Raw genomic sequence first — 20,954 nt, forward strand, 5'->3', positions numbered from 1 at the left:
CAATTATGATTTAATATTTTTATTACCTCAAAATCCATACTCAATATGCATAGTCACACAATATAAAAGGGAAGCTTTCAAAACCATGACTTCCAGGAATGCTTCTGGCTTCTAGCATTTGACAGAAAATCTGACCCTTCAAGTGCCACAAATCCCTGCAGATGAAGGTGAATTTGCATAATTAACACAAAAGCAGAGAGAGCAGTATTTACTATGAAGCATAACTGGAAAAACAGAACAAAATAAAAAAAAAAAACAGAAAGAGTGTAATATTTAAATAAAGTTTCAGTTTTCAGTGAACTTTTATTGGGTTCATCATGATTTCATGCTATGCTGGACAGAAAAACCTTCATCAGCTACTGCTGGAAAAGAATCAGCTCACACAAGGAGAGCACATGCACATGAGTTCTCTGTCTGGTACAACAACAGACAATCTGACATTATTTTTAAAAGACAAATAATGCATAGCAACTTGGCAGCTGTTTCAGGAGGCAGCTGGGACGTCTGGTCCACCAAACTAGTGAGACTAGTAAATTTTGATGGGACTTAAAAAACAAGATGCAGGTAGCTCTTGGGTTTTTTTGTTTTTCAGAGATTTGGCTACAAATACTTAATTAGGAAATGTGAAAAGTACACCTTTTGGAAGACCAGATGAAGAGAAAAAAAATGCTTACATTTTGTAAGTAAACAGTAACATGTTCTCTAGCAAATACCTGGCCTATTGATTTCAGGCTTTTATGTCAAACAAGAACATAGACAAATACGTAAAACATTAACTAATAGCAAGGGGTTGAAACAGTTTCTATCCAAACTCTGGGTAAAATGGTTGCATAATCATTTGAATTGTATATATGTGTATATATACACACAATTTTTTAGAACATTTTCATTAATATACATTATTCTTATATCTATATGTGCAACATATGTTTTCTTTATACATCGATAATATTTTTTGAAAATTATTTTTAAATCATTAGAAATCTCTTGAAACTTCTGAAATACTCATGAGAGCCTTAAAAATTCTTCTTCCCAGGTAACTCACATCCATTATCTCTATTGACTTCAGATCCATTGTCCAACTATGTATAACATGCGTACTCCAGATTCTCACCGTGATACACAACAGCACCAGCGATGAGAGGAAGAATCCTTCATGTTTCTGATTTAAAAAAAGAAAAACTTATTAAGTACTAATCCCAATGAAAAAAATATGCCCACCTAAGTTACATACTGCCTGGTCAATTTTGCTTTAAATGATAATGTTTGACATAATTGATGTTTTTAAAGCAAATACTAATAGTATTTAACACAAAAGGTATTTATGCCACCTCCTTATATGCATACAATACATAAACTGTTTTAGGTTCTTTATGGTATTTTCAGGAAGAAATAACAGATTCATAATCCCTAACATCACAAATCTGAATACTTTTGAATTCATAATTTTATCCACTGTTTCACAGCGATTAGCTTTAGAGTATTAGCTTTAAAAAGGGAACATGAAGCATTTTGACGGTGAAGAAACCGACTGCATGTAATTCTTCAGACAAACCAAAATCACAAGCAAAGAAGCATGATGAAGCAATAGACCTCAAATATTTGGGATAATATCTAAGAAAGTGCACAGATTAATATATTACCTGCTATTATTCTGAAGTGACAAAGTCTGTATAAATAATGTACTTTCATTGTGCAATTACTTGTGCAATATTGCAATAGCTAAGGTAATGTCATCCTGCTTGCTCAGCAGAAAATTCTATTTGAGGATTCATGAGTTTCTTCATAATTGTCAACCAATTGCAGTCAGGAATTTCTATAGATCTTGTCTTCCAGAACTCTCACAATAGATGAAAGAGTAAAAAGAAAGCTACACAGTTACACATTACTTTTTCACCCCTAGTTCAGACCAAATCATTTTGCCTAATTCCGTATATGAAAAATATCTTCCATTGCTCCATCACACTCTGTCCCCTTCACTCTGCAAATGAAATACACATTGCCAAAAAAAAAAAAAGAGTTAATGTGAAACAGGTTAAAATGGGATGATCATTCAAAATCTCAGCCAACACTGTAAACCACAGAATCGCAGAATGGTCAGGGTTAGAGGGGACCTCTGGAGATCTTCTAGGCCAACCCCTGCTTAAAGCAGGTTCACTCAGAGCAGGCTGCACAGAATCAAGTCTGGGTGGGTTTTGAATGTCTCCAGAGAAGGAGACTGCACAGCCTCTCTGGGCAGCCTGTCCCAGGGCTCTGTCACCCCCAAGGTAAACAAGTTCTTCCTCGTATTCAAATGGAACTTCCTAAACAGGCTGCACAGGCCCAGCTCCCTCAGCCTTCCCTCATGAGGGAGATGCTCCAGCCCCCTCACCCCCTTGGCAGCCCCCCGCTGGCCCCTCTCCAGTCGCTCCCTGTCTCTCCTGAACTGGGGAGCCCAGCGCTGGGCACAGCACTCCGGGTGCGGCCTCACCAGGGCAGAGCAGAGGGGCAGGACACCCCCCTCCACCCGCTGGCCACGCTCCTCCTGATGCAGCCCACGCTGGCAGCGGCCTTCTTGCCCGCCGGGGCACACTGCCGGCCCACGGGCCACTCGGTGCCCTCCAGGCCTCCCAGGTCCTTCCCCGCAGAGCTGCCTGCCAGCAGGTCAGCCCCAGCCTGTGCTGGTGCGTGGGGTCGCTGCCCCCCGGCGCAGGACCCTACCCCCCGCCTTTGCCGAGCTTCATGACGCCCCCCCCCGCCCCCCTGCCCAGCCTGCCCGGGCCCCGCTGAACGGCAGCGCAGCCTCCGGGGTATCAGCCGCCCTCCCAGCGCTGCACCACCAGCAAACTGGCCGCGGGCACGCTCTGCCCCTTCGCCCGGGGCGCCGGTGGGTGGGCTGAGCAGGACGGGACCCGGTGCTGAGCCCCGGGGCACAGCGCTGGCTGCGGGCCCCCAGCTGGGCTGCGCCGCTGGTCACAGCCCTCTGGGCTCTGCCATCAGCCAGGTCTCAGCCCACCTCCCTGCCCACCGCCCAGCCCACCCGGCCTGCGCTCCCCTGGGGCGGCTGTGGGAGACCGGGGCAAGAGCCTTGCTGGGGGCAGGGCAGACAGCACCCGCTGCTCTCCCCGCACCCACCCGGCCAGGCGTTCCAGCACAGAAGGCTAGCAGGTTGGTCAGGCGTGACTTCCCCTTGGTCAATCCATGTTGATTACACCCAATTAATCTTTTCCATGCTTTGAGGTGACCTCCAGCATGAGCAGTTCCATCACCTTGCCAGGGATGGAGGAGAGGCTGACTGGCCTGTAGTTTCCCCGAGTCCTCCTTCTTGCCCTTTTCAAAGACTGAAGTGACACTGCCTTTCCTCCAGTCCTCAGGCACCTCTCATAAAAAGTGAAATAAAGGCAAAATACTTAAATTTGATCAGTTTTTTAAAAAGTCAGCTTTTCATGACCACTGCACAATGTGCTGACTTTTCAGCATTTGAACTTTCTCATGAAGATGAGCACTGCATGTCAGATTCTACTTATCCAATCTCACAGAGTTCGCATGTGAAAAAGTCATAAAAATAAGTTATTTTAAGGAAATAAAATTGAATGGCTCATTCAAAAGCAAAATTCACTCCCATTGTTGAACCAAATGACCAAGACTTAAACCCTGAACTAAAACAGCCTACATTGTTTCATTCTTCCAAATGCAAATTTTATGTTGCTTAAAAACACTTTTCCTAAAGCTTGCTTAAATGTTTAGCATCTTCCTCATCTCTGCATCCCTTCCTAGTAACTTATATTCTACAGAACTCCCATTTACATACAAAATAATAGTGAAGGAAACAATTACTGTATTAAGCTCTTGACTGATTGCCTTCTCATGGCCCTCAGGCAACTGTACAAATAAATACTACTTTATTTTTCAGGGCCATACTGAAATGTATCTTATTATTCCTGGTGCAAAGCAAAATGATTTTCCATGCCACACAAGCCACACCAAAATCTGTTACTGTGTGCTATAGTTCAGAAGCTGCAAATCAGTTGCCTGTGCAAAACAATTATATTCTTCTAGTTTTGTATTCTTACATTTCTCCAGGTCCTGAAAGCAATGTACTTAGTTGGACTAGGCATCCTCTAGAGGACCCTTCCAACACGATTCTATGATCTGCAGTCACAGCAATAAGGAAGAATGTCTGCATTTAGGTATTTCTTGTAGAGATGTTTCTGGGCTGTTTTGAATCTGTAACTTCCACTACCCTTGGGAATGTCATACCCACATGCTGTTAGGCATGAATTTGTTTGCTCTAAAACAAATTTTTACACTTCCATTGCAATCCACTGGAAATAAATACTGGGGAAAAAAACTGTGCTCAAATTCATTTTATTAGCTCAAAACTGTTTACACTATAATGAGATCTGTGACACATAATGAAACCCATACACCAGAAACCTTTTGTATGTAGTACAAACTGACGGGTACCATTCTACCAGTGCATCACTTCTCCAAATACAAAAATCTAGTGACAAGTGATGCAAAAATGAAAAAGGAATACTGAAGAGCATGCAATGATTACAAAGGTTACAAAGTCTACATTACTTTACAAAAACTTCACAAACTATACTGAGGTATCCAAAATTTATTTTTAATCTGGCAAGTGTAAAGAACAGACCAAACATTCTGGAACCATTTCAAATGCTGGTAACACTTTGGATACTTTCTTGTATTTCAGAGCCAGATCCTACAGTATCAGTTCCAGAGCGGTTTACTGCCTGCTGTCTATTTTGGTCTCCTCTTGCTCCATCATTTGGAATCACCATTTCATTTCCTCTAGGGATGTATTTCTTTGAGGAACAACTTTTGTCTTTTTCACTAGAAGCACCACTGGGTACTCTGCTACCATTACTTCTAATATGTACACTTGAATCAGAAACTGAATGCAGACTGGTAACCAATTGTCTTGCTGAGTGATGCCCTTTTGCTTGTTCAAGTTGTTTGACTCTCTTCTCAGAGAATGTAGAAGTACTATTTCGAGGCTTATCTTCTTTATTTTGGGTAAATGTTTGAGCTTCGTTTTCCTTCCATGAGCTTGGCTGGTACTGCTGCCCGGCAGTCTGAAGTTCCTGTATTTCTCTACGACCAGAGAAGGCATTATTCACAACGATCCCGGATTGAAATGTACCAGGAAGAGAACCTTGGATGTCCCCAGCTCTGTTCTGAAATAAGAGATTCCAATGAAGATACCGATGTGACTGGAGAAAAAAAAACCAGTATTGCAACTGCCATATACTAAATCTGAACAGCAAAATAAATACGCAACCTTTATTACCTTTCAAAGCAAGCAAGTTTCAGAAGAAGATTGCTACAGTGATAATGACACAGAGTAGGCATACTACAGTTTCACATCTAGCTTGAACTTTATACTACAAAAATATGTCTGTTACACTGAAGCAGCAAAAGTCTAATCATGTCTATCATTCTGAAATACCTGCAATTCATTATGTTTGCTCACAGTTCACAGCGGTCCCAATAGTCTATCCCACAATATCCAACTGCTACAAGAATCTGAACTAACCAATACTAGGAGGTAAGTATGAGAGCAGTGTGTTAGTTGAAGCTTTTTGTAGTCATCTTTTGTCTTGTATACTTAAAACACACTTCAAACTCTGGCTTCTAAATGTAGCTGAATTAGAAAAACAATGACTCAAATGACCTGCACGAACAAGTTAATGTCACAGTGCAGAAAAGTCAATCAGCTGAAAACACTGTGGCAAGCCAAACTACAAAAAAATGTCAAAGAACCTATGATCAGAATTGCTCTATTTCTTCAAATAACTTTTAGCAGATTCAAACTGCAAAACTGGAAATTGCTTTCCACACCATTAAAAAACCCCAACACCTTTTACCATCATGTTTTAGATGGTCATGGTGTTCTTGAGGAATTTGGAATACTTAATGGAGAAGACATTTGGTATAAGAAACCTACTGGAATGCAGAATGGTTCTTACCATGACAGTTTGATCCAACTTGGGCAAAGCTGTAAGCTACCAGAATCTTAATTTTTAATCACTTTAAAAACTTACGCCTGGTTGTCGTCTTTTTTTTTTTTAAGGGAACTTGGTATCTCCCTTGAAAAATCCAGCAGGTTTTCTATTTACTGACTTCAGAGTAGAAAGTAAAACATTATATTGTTAATATTGCGAATGTGTAGTTCCCTGAAATTCATGGCATAGTCCACGTAGAATCTAACAGGACTCGAGATATACACTGCAATTACTTAAAAGAAAATTTGTGCTTTTCAACATATTGTACTACCCCCTACTATCAGACTAAGTTTTTAAAACCACTATACATCACCATTAATGTTTCTAACAAACGTAGTCATGGTATTTTCCATTTTCAATGGGTGCATACCACCTCTGGAACTTCATATTTCAGAATAAGAAATGCATAATTACCACCAACACATTCTTTAGTACATTACAAAATACTATGGTTTCTGTTCCAAATGGTATTTACTTTAAAAATTGACATTAATGACTGAATTATTATGATTTGTATAAATACAGCTACAGCAAAAGACTGTAATAACAACTACATGGATCATTTGGTAATCATTACTTTCAGTCAGAGGGCATAACAGCTGAGAAGTACATTAAATAGCATCATGTACATTGCCACTAGCACTCTCTCTATAGACTTACTTTGCTATTCTGGGTATGCTCCTGTCTGTCTTCTTCAAAAGACTTCTCCTTTAGCACGTTAGCAGGCTTACTGAGAGTAGAATTCATTTGTGGGTGCCCCAAAAGACCAAAATCTGACTGGTCTATCCCAGCTAATACTGCAAGTTGTCCAAGTCTGTAGAATAAAGTTTAATAGAAAATGACACACACAAAAAGAAATATCTTACCCTGTGAAAAGCCTCAACATTCAAAATCAGAAGCAGAAACAGAATGTAAAGTTTTGAAGATGTGTTTTTTTCATCATTTTTTGAGGCATCCAAAATAGCTTAATAAAGATGAAAACAAGTAGCTAAAGTTACTTTCCTATCTTTGCACAAATTAGCCTGCACATTCATAACTGTCAGGCTTCACTCAGTGTTATGAAGCTAAGAATGAAGTTCTCCCAGTTAGCACTGATCTCAGAGCAGGATCCTGGCAAGCAGATTCCCTGTCAAGCAGAACAAAGAGTGAAACTATCATTCAAGCAGAAGATTGGTGCACATCTCCCAAACTAGCATAATCTCTAACAGCCAAATCCAATTACATGCTTCACAAATACAGTCATGTTATTTCACCTGCCAGCTTACGAGTTGGCCAAACCTACCACTTGGGGTGTTTTAAGCCTTAGTAAGAAGTAGGAAGTTGCAGCCATCAATTGACAGCATAGCATGTTACATATAGAAACTTACTGAGAACAGCAGTCTTTGTGATTAGGATTCTGTAACTCTCAGAACAGCTCCCAATTATCACAAATAGACGCAGAGCCCATCTGATATATTTTTTTAATTTAATGTAGCAAAAAAGCATTTTTCCCTTCCTCCAAAGTTTGAAATTAATTTTTAAAAGTAATGGCAGGCCTACCAACTGATTGGCACAAAATTAGAAAATAGGCTCAGGCTGAGCTTTACATTAAGTTTACATTACATGTAACCATAATAATGTTTACAATGTAGATGTGGATGGAAGCAAGAGGTGGGGAGGGCAAGTAGAATCTTTGGTGGTCTTCTCTGAACACGCAGAGTAGACTACAATGTATCTATCATATATGATATATGATATATACATATATGATACAATATATCTTTCCTTTATTCTCCTGGACAAGATTGCCATGTGTGGCTACAAAAACTTTACAAAACAGGTTTGAGGACTGAGACTGAAATCCTTTAACAAGCGGGAAGGATGAACCATCTTCTGAGAAACTACAGATACAGTGGTAGAGTCTTAAGACAAACATTAATAATACTCTCTCAAATATTTCAAGTAATACTAAATAATCCAGAATTTAAATATACAGGTCAAATTCATATATCTAGATTTCTGTACTTCAATTAGTAAAAGGGGGCTCAAGGCAACAGGACACTTTCTGAAGCCAGTTCAACTGTATTTCAAGCCTTTCATATCAAGGGAATGCTAAGAGCTAAGATGATCCAAAAAAGACTAAGAAACATGCTTTAATAAAAGCTTTCTTTTCTTTCAGAACAGGCTTCTTGACAGCCTTTCCCAAGGACAGATATATGAATTCAGCTGGACAGTGCTTTGATAATGTTTTTCCCACTGAGAAAACAGTAAAAGAACAGTAGGTACATAGTTAATTTTTCTTCCATTGCTCTTTGCAAGTATAGTCCTAGAGATCTGGAGGGGGAGAAGGTGCAGCATACTTCATTGGGAGGGTAATTCTGGAAAGAAATCTCAGCAGAAACAGTAAGATTTAAGTAAAGTGACAACCTACCCAGCATCTTTAAGGAGGTCTAAAAAAGCATGAAACTTTTGGAAAGAGTTCTCAATGCTGCCTAGAACACCTTCATCTTCCAAAATCATGTTGGTTACTGACTGCGCATGGAGAACCTCAGATAGGGAGGTATTTAGATTCCTTAATCGTGCATTTTCAATTTCCAGCTATGGCAGTGGGGGGAAAAGGAAAAAAAGTAAAGTAATTTCTATCACTGTCATTTAAAAAAAAAACCACAAAATACCCACCACCATCTTGCAAGCTTATAAAGCAGTATCACAAAGAGAAATACCCAAAGTAACTGATACAACTGATAGTTTCCTGAAGCCAGAAATATTTAGGGCACTGTTATATCAAGCTCTGTGCAGGTTTGTTTATCCACAGCTACAATTCTATGCTACCATAGTGAAATTGCTGCAGGCACTCAAAACTGCTGGCTCAGCAGTCTTCCGTATGTACAGAATACTGCAGAGGCAAGTACAAGCAAAAAAACCTAGCTTTCATATCATGTTATCTTGCATGCATTATATGACACATTAACACCAAAGAATTTATTTTACTAGTAAAAACTTTAACGAAGGCCAATGGTCTCCTTATATTCACCCCTTGGTATCTAAGGGGTACTACTGTACCTCTCCCCTGCACTGTGCATCCCAAAACTGAAAGTTCAAGATGATCCGATTTTTCTCCAAATTGAACATTAATCAAATCAATGACAAACTGGAAGTTGAATGATAACTGCAGGATATACAGGGGTTTGTGTTTGAGGGAAACGTTAACTCAGACACTCATTTAAGATTACAGCTATGCAATCACTGCTACCACAGGCTTTCCTTTTCATCTTTTATGAGAGAAGGACAAAAAATTATGGATCTGTGTAGCACACTATAGCTGTTAAAGTAACATCAAAATGAACAATTTCAGAGATTACTGCTACTTAGTTTATCCCTTCTCTTGAGACAAGGTGCTAGGTCCAAGTGGTCTAGCATGACAGAGAAACATTTCTTGCAGTGGGTATTTAGCCTTAAAAAGCATTTAACTACTCAAATGACAGATATCCAGCAGAGCACACTGGTGCACTTCACATTACGGGAGGATGGGAATGGCTGCACTGGAGGACTATGATCAATCTTGTAGAGTTCAGAGCGCTCTGTGGATATCTGCTGCTTGTACTGTGGGTTGCTCAAATTGCAAAGTGTACCACTACTTTGATTCTGCTTCAGATCACATCTAAGAACCAAACCCATTCATTGACACTATTTTACACTCAAGCCTATTACAAGAAATTCCGCTTCCTGATGCAAAAGGATCTTTTTAAGTCAGCAACACTGGACGGAGGGGAAACAGGCCTCACAATTTTAAGTGTGACAAGTTGTTAGTTTGGTTCTGTCACAATGCAAAACTGTGCCTCAAAACAACTGACAGCTATGGCCAACATGTCATGCAGAAAACTATCCGATATTTTTATTCCCTCCGGAAACAAAACTTAAAAATCAAAGAGACAAATAAGCCAAATTAAACAACATTTACAACAAACAGCTTTTCAGCATAAGGCGTGATACAGAAGGTGGGAAACCTCAAAGAACTATCCATCTGCTGCAAACTGCAAACAGATTTAACCACTTTCTCAAGAAAAACAAACATCAGGATGCCCCAGATCGTAAGTAATACACCTAATGAATGAAACATTGAAAGAGTAGCTTGATCTGGAGTTCAAGGCTCTGGTACAATCAGGAGAACAAACACACATTACTAAACGCAGATTTCATCACTGTGCTTAGGCTAGTAAATGATCCATGTGACTTTGAACCAAAACTCTGGAAGCTACCATGTTAGAGGTCACTGATAATTACTCCTAATTAAGCAAGCGGATAGTTTGGTTGCTGCCTCCTTTAAAAGTACAGATCATTAACAATTAAATATCGTTACCTCCATTACCCGTTCCTCAGCCTTTACTCTGGCTCTTTGTTCTTCCGTTAATTTTTCCATGCATTCCTCCAGCTCCAGCTATCATAAAACAGACAAACTCATGAAATTTATCTCAAAATGTCAGATCAACATGCAATATTATACAAAAACTCAACATGTCCAATTAACAACTAGCACACAGCATTCCAAGCAATAACCTATTTTCTACAAATATAGATGACAGAGATCTACTAGTACACAATTCTAGTATGCAAAAGCTTAACATAGGAAAGTGGAAATAAGTATGGTTCACTTAACAGATTTGCAGTATAGCAAGAGATAACACAAGATTATAACACAAGTCTCTTGGGCCTATGACATTACCATCAGGAATGTACGTTCTGCTCTACTTTGTCTTCTTCTCCTTCACTTTTTCAAACCCAGTTTTTAACTAAATACATCTACCTCATCAAAAGCTCAAACTGGGCTCTAAAAAAAATCCTTAGTAGCCGTACCTAGATTTTCAGGATGTGTTCTTCATCCAGGATTTTGTTCCTTATTACAGGACTAGGAATATAAGATTCTGAACTGTAAGAATAGTATTCTTTCCAATTGATTTCACTGAGTTCTTCAACAGAAAATGTTTTTCACAATCCCAAGCTGTTTGGGTGAGTTAAGCAGCTTAGTGCTGAATTAACAAAACCAAACCCAAACAACTAAACATAGGCATGAGATGCCTACACTTGTATTTTAACTTTTAGTTCTAAAGAGTGAATCTCTCTGTTTCAGTGACCAGTAGTCAGGATTTAATGCCACATTTTCTCATATCAGCAGAGCATTAAAGATAAATATAATCTTTAATTACAGCATCTGAAGTGGAAGAAAATACAGGAATCTTTGTTCCTGCACACCTTAACACAGTCTTCTTATTCCAAAGGTGAAAACTGTTAAAATTATCAAGCTGCTCTATTTTTCAGAGGTAACCTATATGAATTAATAGTATACAAAGCTTAATTTCCCTATACAACTTATACAAGGGCAAATACACATAACAGGACACTGCTTTTTGTATACATCTTATCAGTCAGTTCTACAGAGAAGCAAAGATCCAAACAGTATTAAAATCCGTTGTTTACTATTAAAAGCTTATTCGATACCATACCACTGCACTTTGTGCAAGCTATCAACCAAGACGACTGGTGTGCAACAGAATGCATAGCAAAAACAATCCTACAAATGCAAGGAGGCCCTCACAGGTCTTTTAGGCTGCACGACATTTCTGCATCTGATTCAAAGATGCAGGTTCTGAAACACTGCAGATATAGCCCCCCCAGTGAAGAGCAAGCCTATTGCTAACTGTCCAGTGAAGCACACCGCTTAAAATCCCTAGACTAGCATCAACCAAGCTAGCCCTGGAACAAGAAAGCCAGTCATATCTTTATTATCAGAACCATGAGAAAGACTCTCAGAGGTCAGAAGGTGTAAGAAAACCGTATTTCAAAGACAGTATTTGGGAAGAGATTTAACAGTATCTAACTGACACGATGTAACAAAATTGCCCCCAGGCATGGGGTGAGGGGGAAATATTTAAGAACAACTTTCAACAAATACCACAATCTTACTGCAATCTATCCCAGGCCATGTGGAAATATCAGGAGCTAGAAATTCTTTTACAGATACAGAAACACATCACAGAAAATAGCAACCATAATGTTCTACACTCACAGCTTGATATGTAAGCCGGAATCCTATATCCTAGCTTTGAAGATCAGCCATAGATACTACAGACTTGAAGAATTCTTACAGTTCAATTTATAACGTGCACATACAGGCAGATGTATTCTAAAGTTTCTAGAATGTAGGTTTCTTTGGCAAGCAACTATATTTTAGAAACCTTAGTTCTATAGTATTTTCATTGTGGACACTGACCTTTTCCTTCAGATTGCTGGTTTATATTTTCAAAGTACAAAGGCTTAGAAAATAGTAGCTATTAAGGTTTTTTAAACAGTAATCTGGAGGTTTTGTAATTTTGTTTAAGCCTGATTTATCACACTGTAGAGTACAAAATATTTGATGGTTATGGGCTGACTTAAAAAAATTGACAAATACTGCAGCTGCACGGAAGGAGGGACATTAAAGACCACATAGTTCCAACCCCCCTGCCATATGCAGAGACACCTTCCACTAGACCAGGTTGGTCAAAGCTCCATCCAACCTGGCCTTCAACACTGCCAGGGATGGGGCAGCCACAGCTTCTCTGGGCAACCTGTTCCAGTGTCTCACCACCCTCACAGTAAAGAATTTCCTCCTAATATCTAAATCTACCCTCTTTCAGCTTAAAGCCATTACCCCTCACGCTACTATATGCTTTTGTAAAAAGTCCCTCTCCAGCTTTCTGATAGGACCCTTTTTAGGTACTGGAAAGCTGCTATAAGGTCTCCCTGGAGCCTTCTCCTCTCCAGGCTGAAGAACCCCAACTCTCTCAGCCCATCTTCATAGGAGAGGTGCTCCAGCCCTCTGATCATCTTTGCGGTCCTCCTCTGGACTTACTCCATCAGGTCCATGTCCTTCTTATGTTGGATGCCCCACAGTTAAACGCAGTACTCCAGGTGGGGCCTCACAAGAGCAGAGTAGAGGGGGAGAATCACCTCCCTTGACCTGCTGGCCATGCTTCTCTTAATGCAGCCCAGGATACCGCTGGCCTTCTGGGCTGCAAGCGCATTGCCAGGTCACATTGAACTTCTTGTCCGCAACACTCCCAAGCCTTGCCTCTGGGCTGCTCTCAATTCATTCTCCACCCAGCCTGTATCTGCGCCTGGGACTGCGCCAACTCACATGCATGACTTTGCACTATGTGTTGGAACTTCATGAGGTTCCCATAGGCCCACCTCTCAACCCTGTCACAGTCCCTCTAGGGGGCATTCCTTCCCTCCAGCCTGTCTATCACACCACACAGCTTGGTGTTGCTGGCAAACTGGCTGCAGGTGCACTGTCCATGTCACTAAACAAAGATAATAAACAGTGCTGGTCCGAATACTGACTCCTGAGGAACACCACTGGCTTTTGGTCTCCACTTGGATGTAAAGCCACTGAACACAACTCTTTGAGTGCAACCATCCAGCCAATTCCTTATCCACCGAGTGCTCCACCTGTCATATCCATGTCTCTCCAATTTAGAGACAAGGATCTCATGCAGGACAGTGCTAAACGCTTTCCGCAAGTCCAAGTAGTTCACACCAGTTGCTATTCCCTCATCCACCAATTCTGCAACCCTGCTGTAGAAGGCTACAAAATTTGTTCAGGCATGATTTGCCTGCCATGTTTAGTGAGGCCATGTTGGCTGTCACCAATCACCTCCTTATTTTCCATGTGCCTTAGCACAGCATAGTTTCTAGGACGATCTGCTCCATGATCTTGCTGGGTGCAGAGGTGAGACTGACCAGCTGGCCTGTAGTTTCCCAGGTTTTCCTTATTTCCTTTTTCAAAAATGGAGGTTATGTTTCCTCTTTTACAGTCAGTGGGAACTTCACCAGACTGTCATGACTTTTCAAATATGATGGATAGTGGCTTAGCCACTTCATCTGCCAGTTCCCTCCAGAGCCACAGATGTATCTCATCAGGTCCCACGGACTCATTCATATTCAGGTTCCTTAGATGTTCCTGAACCTAATCTTTTCCTGCAGTGTGCAGTTCTTCATCCTCACAGTCCCTGCCATTGCCTTCTGTGACTTGGGCACTGTGGCTGGAGCACTTGTTGATGAAGACTCAGGAAAAAAAGTTGTTGGGTACCTCAGCCTTCTCCATATCCCAAGTAACCAGGCCTCCCATTTCTTTCCAAAGAGGGTACACATTTTCCCTAGTCTTCCTTTTATCACCGACATACCTATAGAAAATTTTCTTGTTGTCCTTGATGTCCCTGGTCAGATTTAATTCTATCAGGGCTTTAGCTTTCCTAACCTGGTCCCTGGCTGCTTGGACAATTTCTCTGTCCTCCCAGGCTGCCTGTCCTTGCTTCTATCCCCCATAGGCCTCCTTTTTCTGTTTTATTTTATCCAGCAGCTCCTTGTTCATCCATGTATGCCTCCTATATCTTCTCATAAGCAGTATCAGAACCGTACATTTAAAGGAAGATGCCTTGCACCTGTGCAAACATATATGTCACCATTAAATTACAGTGTATGTACACTTTATTCTTTGATTTGCTTTTCAGAAATTCACTAGCTTACACAATCCTTTAGTCTTTCTGTAGAAAAAATCTATTAAAATAAATCAGAGCTAAATGTACATCCAAGCTGCAAGACTGAGCCAAACCTTCTAGTAGTGTAGTCCAGAAAACAGCACTGACAGCCTTTAAGATGAAATTGAATAGCAAATATATCTGTAGTCCTCAGAATTACTGTACGTGATAGCACTACTCAACAGTAGACAGAGGTATAAAACTCAAGTTTAAAAACTAAAAATACAAAACTGTGAAAATACTTCAGTAACTAATTAGCCATGGTCTTCTACTTGATTACGTGTCCTGAATTTTAAAGAAGAGCTATAGTACAATCTCTACTTCTAAGTAATTCACATAGTATTTAATGTGTAGAAAGAGTTACTGTGCTAACCACATTAAGGGTGAAATTCAACATTTAGATTTTGAAATTTTGAGTAAGGATATAAGGGTTTCCCCAACTATCTTCATCAGAGGCAATTCTGACATTTCAGATTACCTCTAGTGAAAGGGAAGAATATTTATCAGTTCTTATTTTTCATTTCAGCAGAAGTTAAGCTTTCTGTTAACCAAGGGATTTTTTAAAAAAATGAAAACACAACTAATATTGTTTCACTAAGTAGTAGACTTAAAGCCCCTTTTTGAGCAGAAGGGTGCAGAGAAGTTCTCAAGGACTTACATACTAAAGCAGAAGTCTGGTCTTTTACTAATATCAAGGGATGCTTGGAGAGTTTTTTTGGCACACTGGCGGTTTAAGAAGTTCCCATCTCTTAAAGTTTATTCCCAGTCCACAATCCCACCATTGTTACAGCATAACTGGTTCTCCCACTTTACTGAAAAGCTGTACCAAGACTTGCTACAGCGAAATACACTGGATTACTTTTCTTAAAGTCAGCCCCTGTCTCAAGTAGCTCTGCAGTAAGAGCTGTTTAATCACAGAATCATAGCATCGTTTAGGTTGGAAAAGACATTTGAGATCATCAAGTCCAACTGCTAACCTGTGGTTACCAAGTCTATCACTAAATCCTGCCCCTACACGCTGCATCTACACAGTTTTTAAATACCTGCAAGAATGGCGATTCAACCACCTACCTGGGCAGCCTGTTCCAATGCTGCCAATGTTCCCTTGCAGTGATGGAAATTTTTCCCAATATCCAGTCTAAACCTCCCTGGTGTAACTTCAGGCCATTTCCTCTTGTCCTGTTGTTATCTGGGAAAAAGAGACTGACCCCCACCTGCCTACAGCTTCCTTTTAGGTAGTTGGAGAGAGCAGTAAGGTCCCCCCCTTGAGTCTCCTCCCCTCCAGGCTAAACCGCCCCCGTTCCCTCAGCCGCTCCCCGTCAGCCTTGTGCCCCAGACCCTGCACCAGCCTCGCTGCCCGCTCTGGCCACGCTGCAGCACCTCAGCGTCCCTCTTGCAGCGAGGGGCCCAAACCTGAACACAGCGTTCGAGGTGCGGCCTCACCAGTGCCCAGTACAGGGGGACCATCGCTGCCCTGGTCCTGCTGGCCACACCGTGTCTGGTACCAGCCAGGGTGCTGCTGGCCGCCTTGGCCACCTGGGCACACTGCTGGCTCACGCCCAGCCGGCTGTGGACCAGCACCCCCAGGCCCTTTCCCACCAGGCCCTTTCCAGCCGCTCTGCCCCAGCCTGTAGCGCTGTGTGGGGCTGCTGTGACCCAAGGGCAGGACCCGGCACTGAGCCCTGTTGAACCTCACAGGAATGGCCTCGGCCCATCGCTCCAGCCTGCCCAGGTCCCTCTGCAGAGCCTGACTGCCCTCCAGCAGGTCAACACTCCGTGTCCCTACTCGGCGTCATCTGCAAACTTACTGAGGGTGCACCCAAAGCCCTCGTCCAGATCATCGATAAAGACATTAAACAGGACTGGCCACAACCCTGAACTCTGGGGAACACCACTTGTGAATGGCCGCCAGCTGGATGTAGCTCCACTCAGCACCACTCTTTGGGCCTGGCCATCCAGCCAGCTTTTTTACCCAGGGAAGATTATACTTGACAAAGCTCAATAAGCACTTCCTTCAGCTCCCTCAGTAACCTGGGTGGATCTCATCCAGCACAACAGACCTGTGCATGTCTAAGTGGAGCAGCAGGTCACTAACCATTTCCTCCTGGACTGTGGGGACTGCATTCTTCTCCTCATCCCCATCTTCCAGCTCAGGGGGCTGAGTACCCTGAAGGTAACTGGTCTTGCCATTAAAGACTGAGACAAAGAAAGCATTAAGTACCTCAGCCTTTCCTCATCCTTTGCAGCAATGCTCCCTGCCACATTCAATAAGGGATGCAGATTATGCAGAAGGACACAATAATGACAGTACCCAAGCCAAATTAACGCAGATAAAAATGGTCCTCCACTTCCTCTCTCACATCATCATCCACAGACTTCTGCCATTTCCCATGCTCCAGTTTTGGAACACACCTAATCACGTATCCCAATATGAGTCATTAAGATGGCTGAAAACTAACCTGGAGAAATATCACTTAATGGCTGAAGTTATAATGGACCTCTGGAGGTCGTCTGGTACAACCCCCTGCTCAACGAGGGACACCTACCACAGGCTGCTCAGGATCATGTCTAGATGTTTTTTTAGTATCTCTTAAGGAGGGAGATTGCACAACCTCGCTGGGCAACCTGTGCCAGGGCTGAGTCACCCTCACAGTAAAAGGGCTTCCTGATGTTCAGAGGGAACCTCCTGTGTTTCAGTTTGTGCCCATTGTCTCTGGTCCTGTCACTGAGCACCAGTGAAAGGTCCTCTCTGCACCCTCCCTTCAGGTATTTACATACATTAACGTGGTTCCCCCGAGCCTTCTTTTCTCCAGGCTGATCAGTCACAGCTCTCCACTCCATCAGCCTCTCCTCATAAGAGAGATGCTCCAGTCCTTTAACCATCCTTGTGACTCTTCACTGGACTCTCTCCAGTATGCCCATGTCTCTCTTGCACTGAGCCCAGAACTGGACACAATACTCCACTGTGGTCTCACCAGCACTGAATACAGGGGATCACCTCCCTCAGCATTCTGGTAGTGTTCCTCCTCATGTAGTTGAAGATGCCACTCACCTTTGCCGCAAGGGGCACACCGACGGCTTGTGTTTAACTTGGTGTCCACCATGACCCCCAGGGCCCTTTCTGCAATGCTGCTTTGCAGCTGCCCTCAGCATGGGGCTGTTCCTCCCCAGGTATACAACTCTGCATTTCTTGTTGAACTACGTGAGTTTTCTTCGCATTCAGCAAGTTGAATCAACTTGTCTTATTGATGAGATAAATATGAAAAATACACTGAAGATACAAATGGAAAAGCACTTAAGGGACAGAGGGGAATCAGACCTCACAATTCAGTGGTGACAAGCTGTTGTTTGGTTCTGCCATAATGTGAGACTTTGCTTTGCATCAGTGTAACAAAAAGGATGGGTGAGGCAAACAAACAGTTAAGACTGCTTAAACAGGGCTGTCAGACCTGCAACCATTGCCTAAAAAAATATTTTAGTTTTCAAATGAAAAAAAAAAAAAAAAAGAAAAAACAAACAGGAAAATCTGAACCTTTATAAGCATAGGAAATTTGGAATAAATTTTGAGGTATATGGCTAAAATTTGTAATTTTACTTTCCAGGAAGCACAAATATGACAACCCTTCCCCAAAGCTCAAAAGACTATCTGCCTCTGCAGTGCATCCTGAAGGTAATATCCCTCCCTCTCCAATGACTAAGAATAAATACATCAAGTGTTTCCTGAAAGAACCATACTTGCTGCATAAAAGTTTCTGGCACGACATGCACATGACATGGAATTCCATGATTCCAGGCACAATGCTCTTGATGAGACTGTTGTAGCCACTGTACAGCACAATGTCAGCATATTGCACATGACCCGTAATATGAATCACCTACAAAGAAGAAAGCTGCTATACAACTTTAAGTCCCAGTACCATGTGAAAACCTTGAAAATCTTCCTGAACAGAAGTTCTCAAGAGAATAAGGGAGTAGGCCTAAAGAAGTACACATCAGCTGAAAAAAAGGGCAGGTACATATTTATGCAGTATTTGTACAGTCCATTTGCCTTCCACAGTAACTCTTAAGCCACCCTAACTTTCCCATTGCATATATATCTGCAACAAGTTAAGTTTCAACTTCACTTCACTTACATAAAGACAGCTATATGGTCATAATATTTATATACATGAACTGTTAATTCATCCAGCATGGCACTCTCTGACAACTACCACCAAAACCAGACTGACCACAGGTCTCACTTTTAGCAGCATTCACTTGCAGGCAGTGCAAATTCTCCAAACAAAATTCATGCCCTGAGCCTGAGGGCGTTACTTTATAATAGTGCTAGATTACCTCAGAGGCATTACTGAGCCACTGAAACACACCCTTTGTTTTTCCCTGCTTTTGTAAGAACATTCCCTGTCATTTCCAGCAATACTCAGTCTCACTACTGCTAGTTTTTTAAAACTACTGAAGAAGTAGAGGGAATAATAAAAAGCAAATGAAAAAAATTTGTTACCAAGCTCAATTATGAAACAGAGCTTTAACATACTTTGTTATTTTTTTAACTATTTTTACACAACAAACATTACAATATTTCAACTCCTAAATATTTCCCTTAAAAATGTAATTTAATGTTATTTCTAAAAGGAAATACTACAGGCAATAACACCAATCAAAATATTTGTGAACCATGCATGATTCAAGACTCGAACAAAGTCATTACGCATATTGCATCTCTGTATATTAAGTGAAGTTCTTTCTTATTATGGCTTTGATTTGACAATATGTTTATAGTGTACATTCAGAGACTAGAAATCCAGTGCGTATTTGATACACATCTTTTGAGGCAAAAACCTGTGTGACATAATGCAGGATAATTTAAGTTATAGAGAAATCCTGCTCCATCACTGGTTATTAGCTTAACCGTAACTTTCTGAATAAAACTTGGTTTAATTGATATAATTCGCCTTTATAGAGTTTAAGGCACGGAACATGCTTCTTACTTGTAATTGCTGACACTTTGTCATGTTGATCTTATCTAATGATTTTGATGAATCAGGATGAAGGACAACATCATCTAAATCTTCTGTGTCTTCAGTTTCAGATGTAGAAGCGCTTTCTACTGTCACTTTCACAGGAATACCTGTCTAATTACATCAGAAAAGAAAAATACATCCATTCATGGCACTATACTGTGCAGTAAAAATCAAAAATTAAATAGTACCAAAAGTTTAATTTAAATGGAATCATTTCCCGGAGTTCCTTACAATGCATATACATGGACCAGCAATGCAATTTTGAAGTTAAATTGCATAAAACAATATTAGAAAAAAGTGTATGTGTGCATATATGGGGTATATGTGGCAAGGATTTAGTAGCAGGGGCAGCTGCTGTGTGGAGCAGTCGGTGCTGTCCCGCACTGGACACAGCCATTTCCAGCTGGCTCCAACCAGCCCACCACAGGGCACAGTCTGGCCCCTCAGCCAAGAGAGGGGCACCTCAGGGAAAATGTATTTAGGAAAGGGTAAAAAATTCTAGACAAGCAGAAAAGAAGGGAACATAAATAGTGAGAAAGAGCAAAGCATCGGGTTAGGGGAAGGTGCTCCACGGTGGGGCTCACACCCACACTCCAGCCAGGGAAGACCCGATGTCAGAGCAGAGGGATGGGCCAAAGGAGCTGCGGCCTGTGGACAGTCTGTGCTGGACAGGTTTTCCCTAAGCACTGCATCCATGCGAAGCCTATGCCTGAGCAGGGGATAAGTGTGCTGGCTTCAGCGACCATCAGACCTTCTGTGAGCCGATTTAATTCATTAATACACACTAACACACTTCTCCAGCTTTTCCCTGGTAGTTAGGGCAGGGGGGGAGATGGAAATAAAATGTGAAGAAGAATGAAGAAAGAGGGGATGTTTTGTCCCCTGCTGGTATGTTATGACAGTGGTTCACAGATGGGTGCAAACACAAGTATGCAGTCCAAAAGCAAAACGAGGAAAGAGAGGAACAGGGGTGCAGAAACTTTCAGAGAAAATTGCTGTTTATTCTCCTTATTGTCTCTGGAAGAACTGTACCCATACTCCAACCCACCTTGTTCATAAGGCTAAGAAACAAAAAGACAGTTTACTTTCATTTCTGTAACACTAAGCATCAAAGAAGTTTCAACCAAATGCAGGCATAAACTATTATTTTGCAATTCTATGAGAGAGAAGCTTTAGAAGTATGTTCCAGTCCTAATTTTCGGACCGTAAGATTCTATTGAGATTACTTTCACTTTCTTTCAGACATTCATTTGCTAAATAAACCATCATATTAGAGACACAGTACCTGAATCTTCACTGGTAATTCTTCAGTATTATCCACTGTCCCCCCTCTAAAGTCAGAAAAAAACACTTCTGAGAAAAGTAAATTT

General features: G+C 41.4%; 1 protein-coding gene and 1 long non-coding RNA gene across 7 annotated transcripts in view; both read right to left on the reverse strand.

The window, feature by feature from the left end:
- Positions 1–675: 675 nt before the first annotated feature.
- LOC121081227 lies at positions 676–2,370 on the reverse strand. The gene is made up of 2 exons (XR_005825610.1): positions 1,644–2,370; positions 676–1,162 (listed from the first exon to the last, which is right to left on the reverse strand). It is a non-coding gene; the product is annotated as an uncharacterized LOC121081227 (long non-coding RNA).
- Positions 2,371–4,331: 1,961 nt separating this feature from the next.
- Positions 4,332–20,954, reverse strand: part of CEP78 (centrosomal protein 78) — a 31,370-nt gene continuing 14,747 nt past the window's right edge. For all 6 annotated transcript variants that reach the window (XM_040579757.1, XM_040579760.1, XM_040579755.1 and 3 more), the window contains exons 11-16: positions 20,870–20,915; positions 19,552–19,695; positions 10,348–10,425; positions 8,419–8,585; positions 6,669–6,822; positions 4,332–5,180 (exon numbers count right to left, since the gene is read on the reverse strand). In XM_040579757.1, the coding sequence (XP_040435691.1) occupies positions 4,656–5,180; positions 6,669–6,822; positions 8,419–8,585; positions 10,348–10,425; positions 19,552–19,695; positions 20,870–20,915 (1,114 nt within the window). In that variant the 3' untranslated portion in view covers positions 4,332–4,655. The remainder of the gene's footprint in view (positions 5,181–6,668; positions 6,823–8,418; positions 8,586–10,347; positions 10,426–19,551; positions 19,696–20,869; positions 20,916–20,954) is intronic.

The sequence above is a fragment of the Falco naumanni genome, chromosome Z, assembly GCF_017639655.2.
Source record: "Falco naumanni isolate bFalNau1 chromosome Z, bFalNau1.pat, whole genome shotgun sequence".
NCBI classification, from domain to species: Eukaryota; Metazoa; Chordata; class Aves; order Falconiformes; family Falconidae; genus Falco; species Falco naumanni.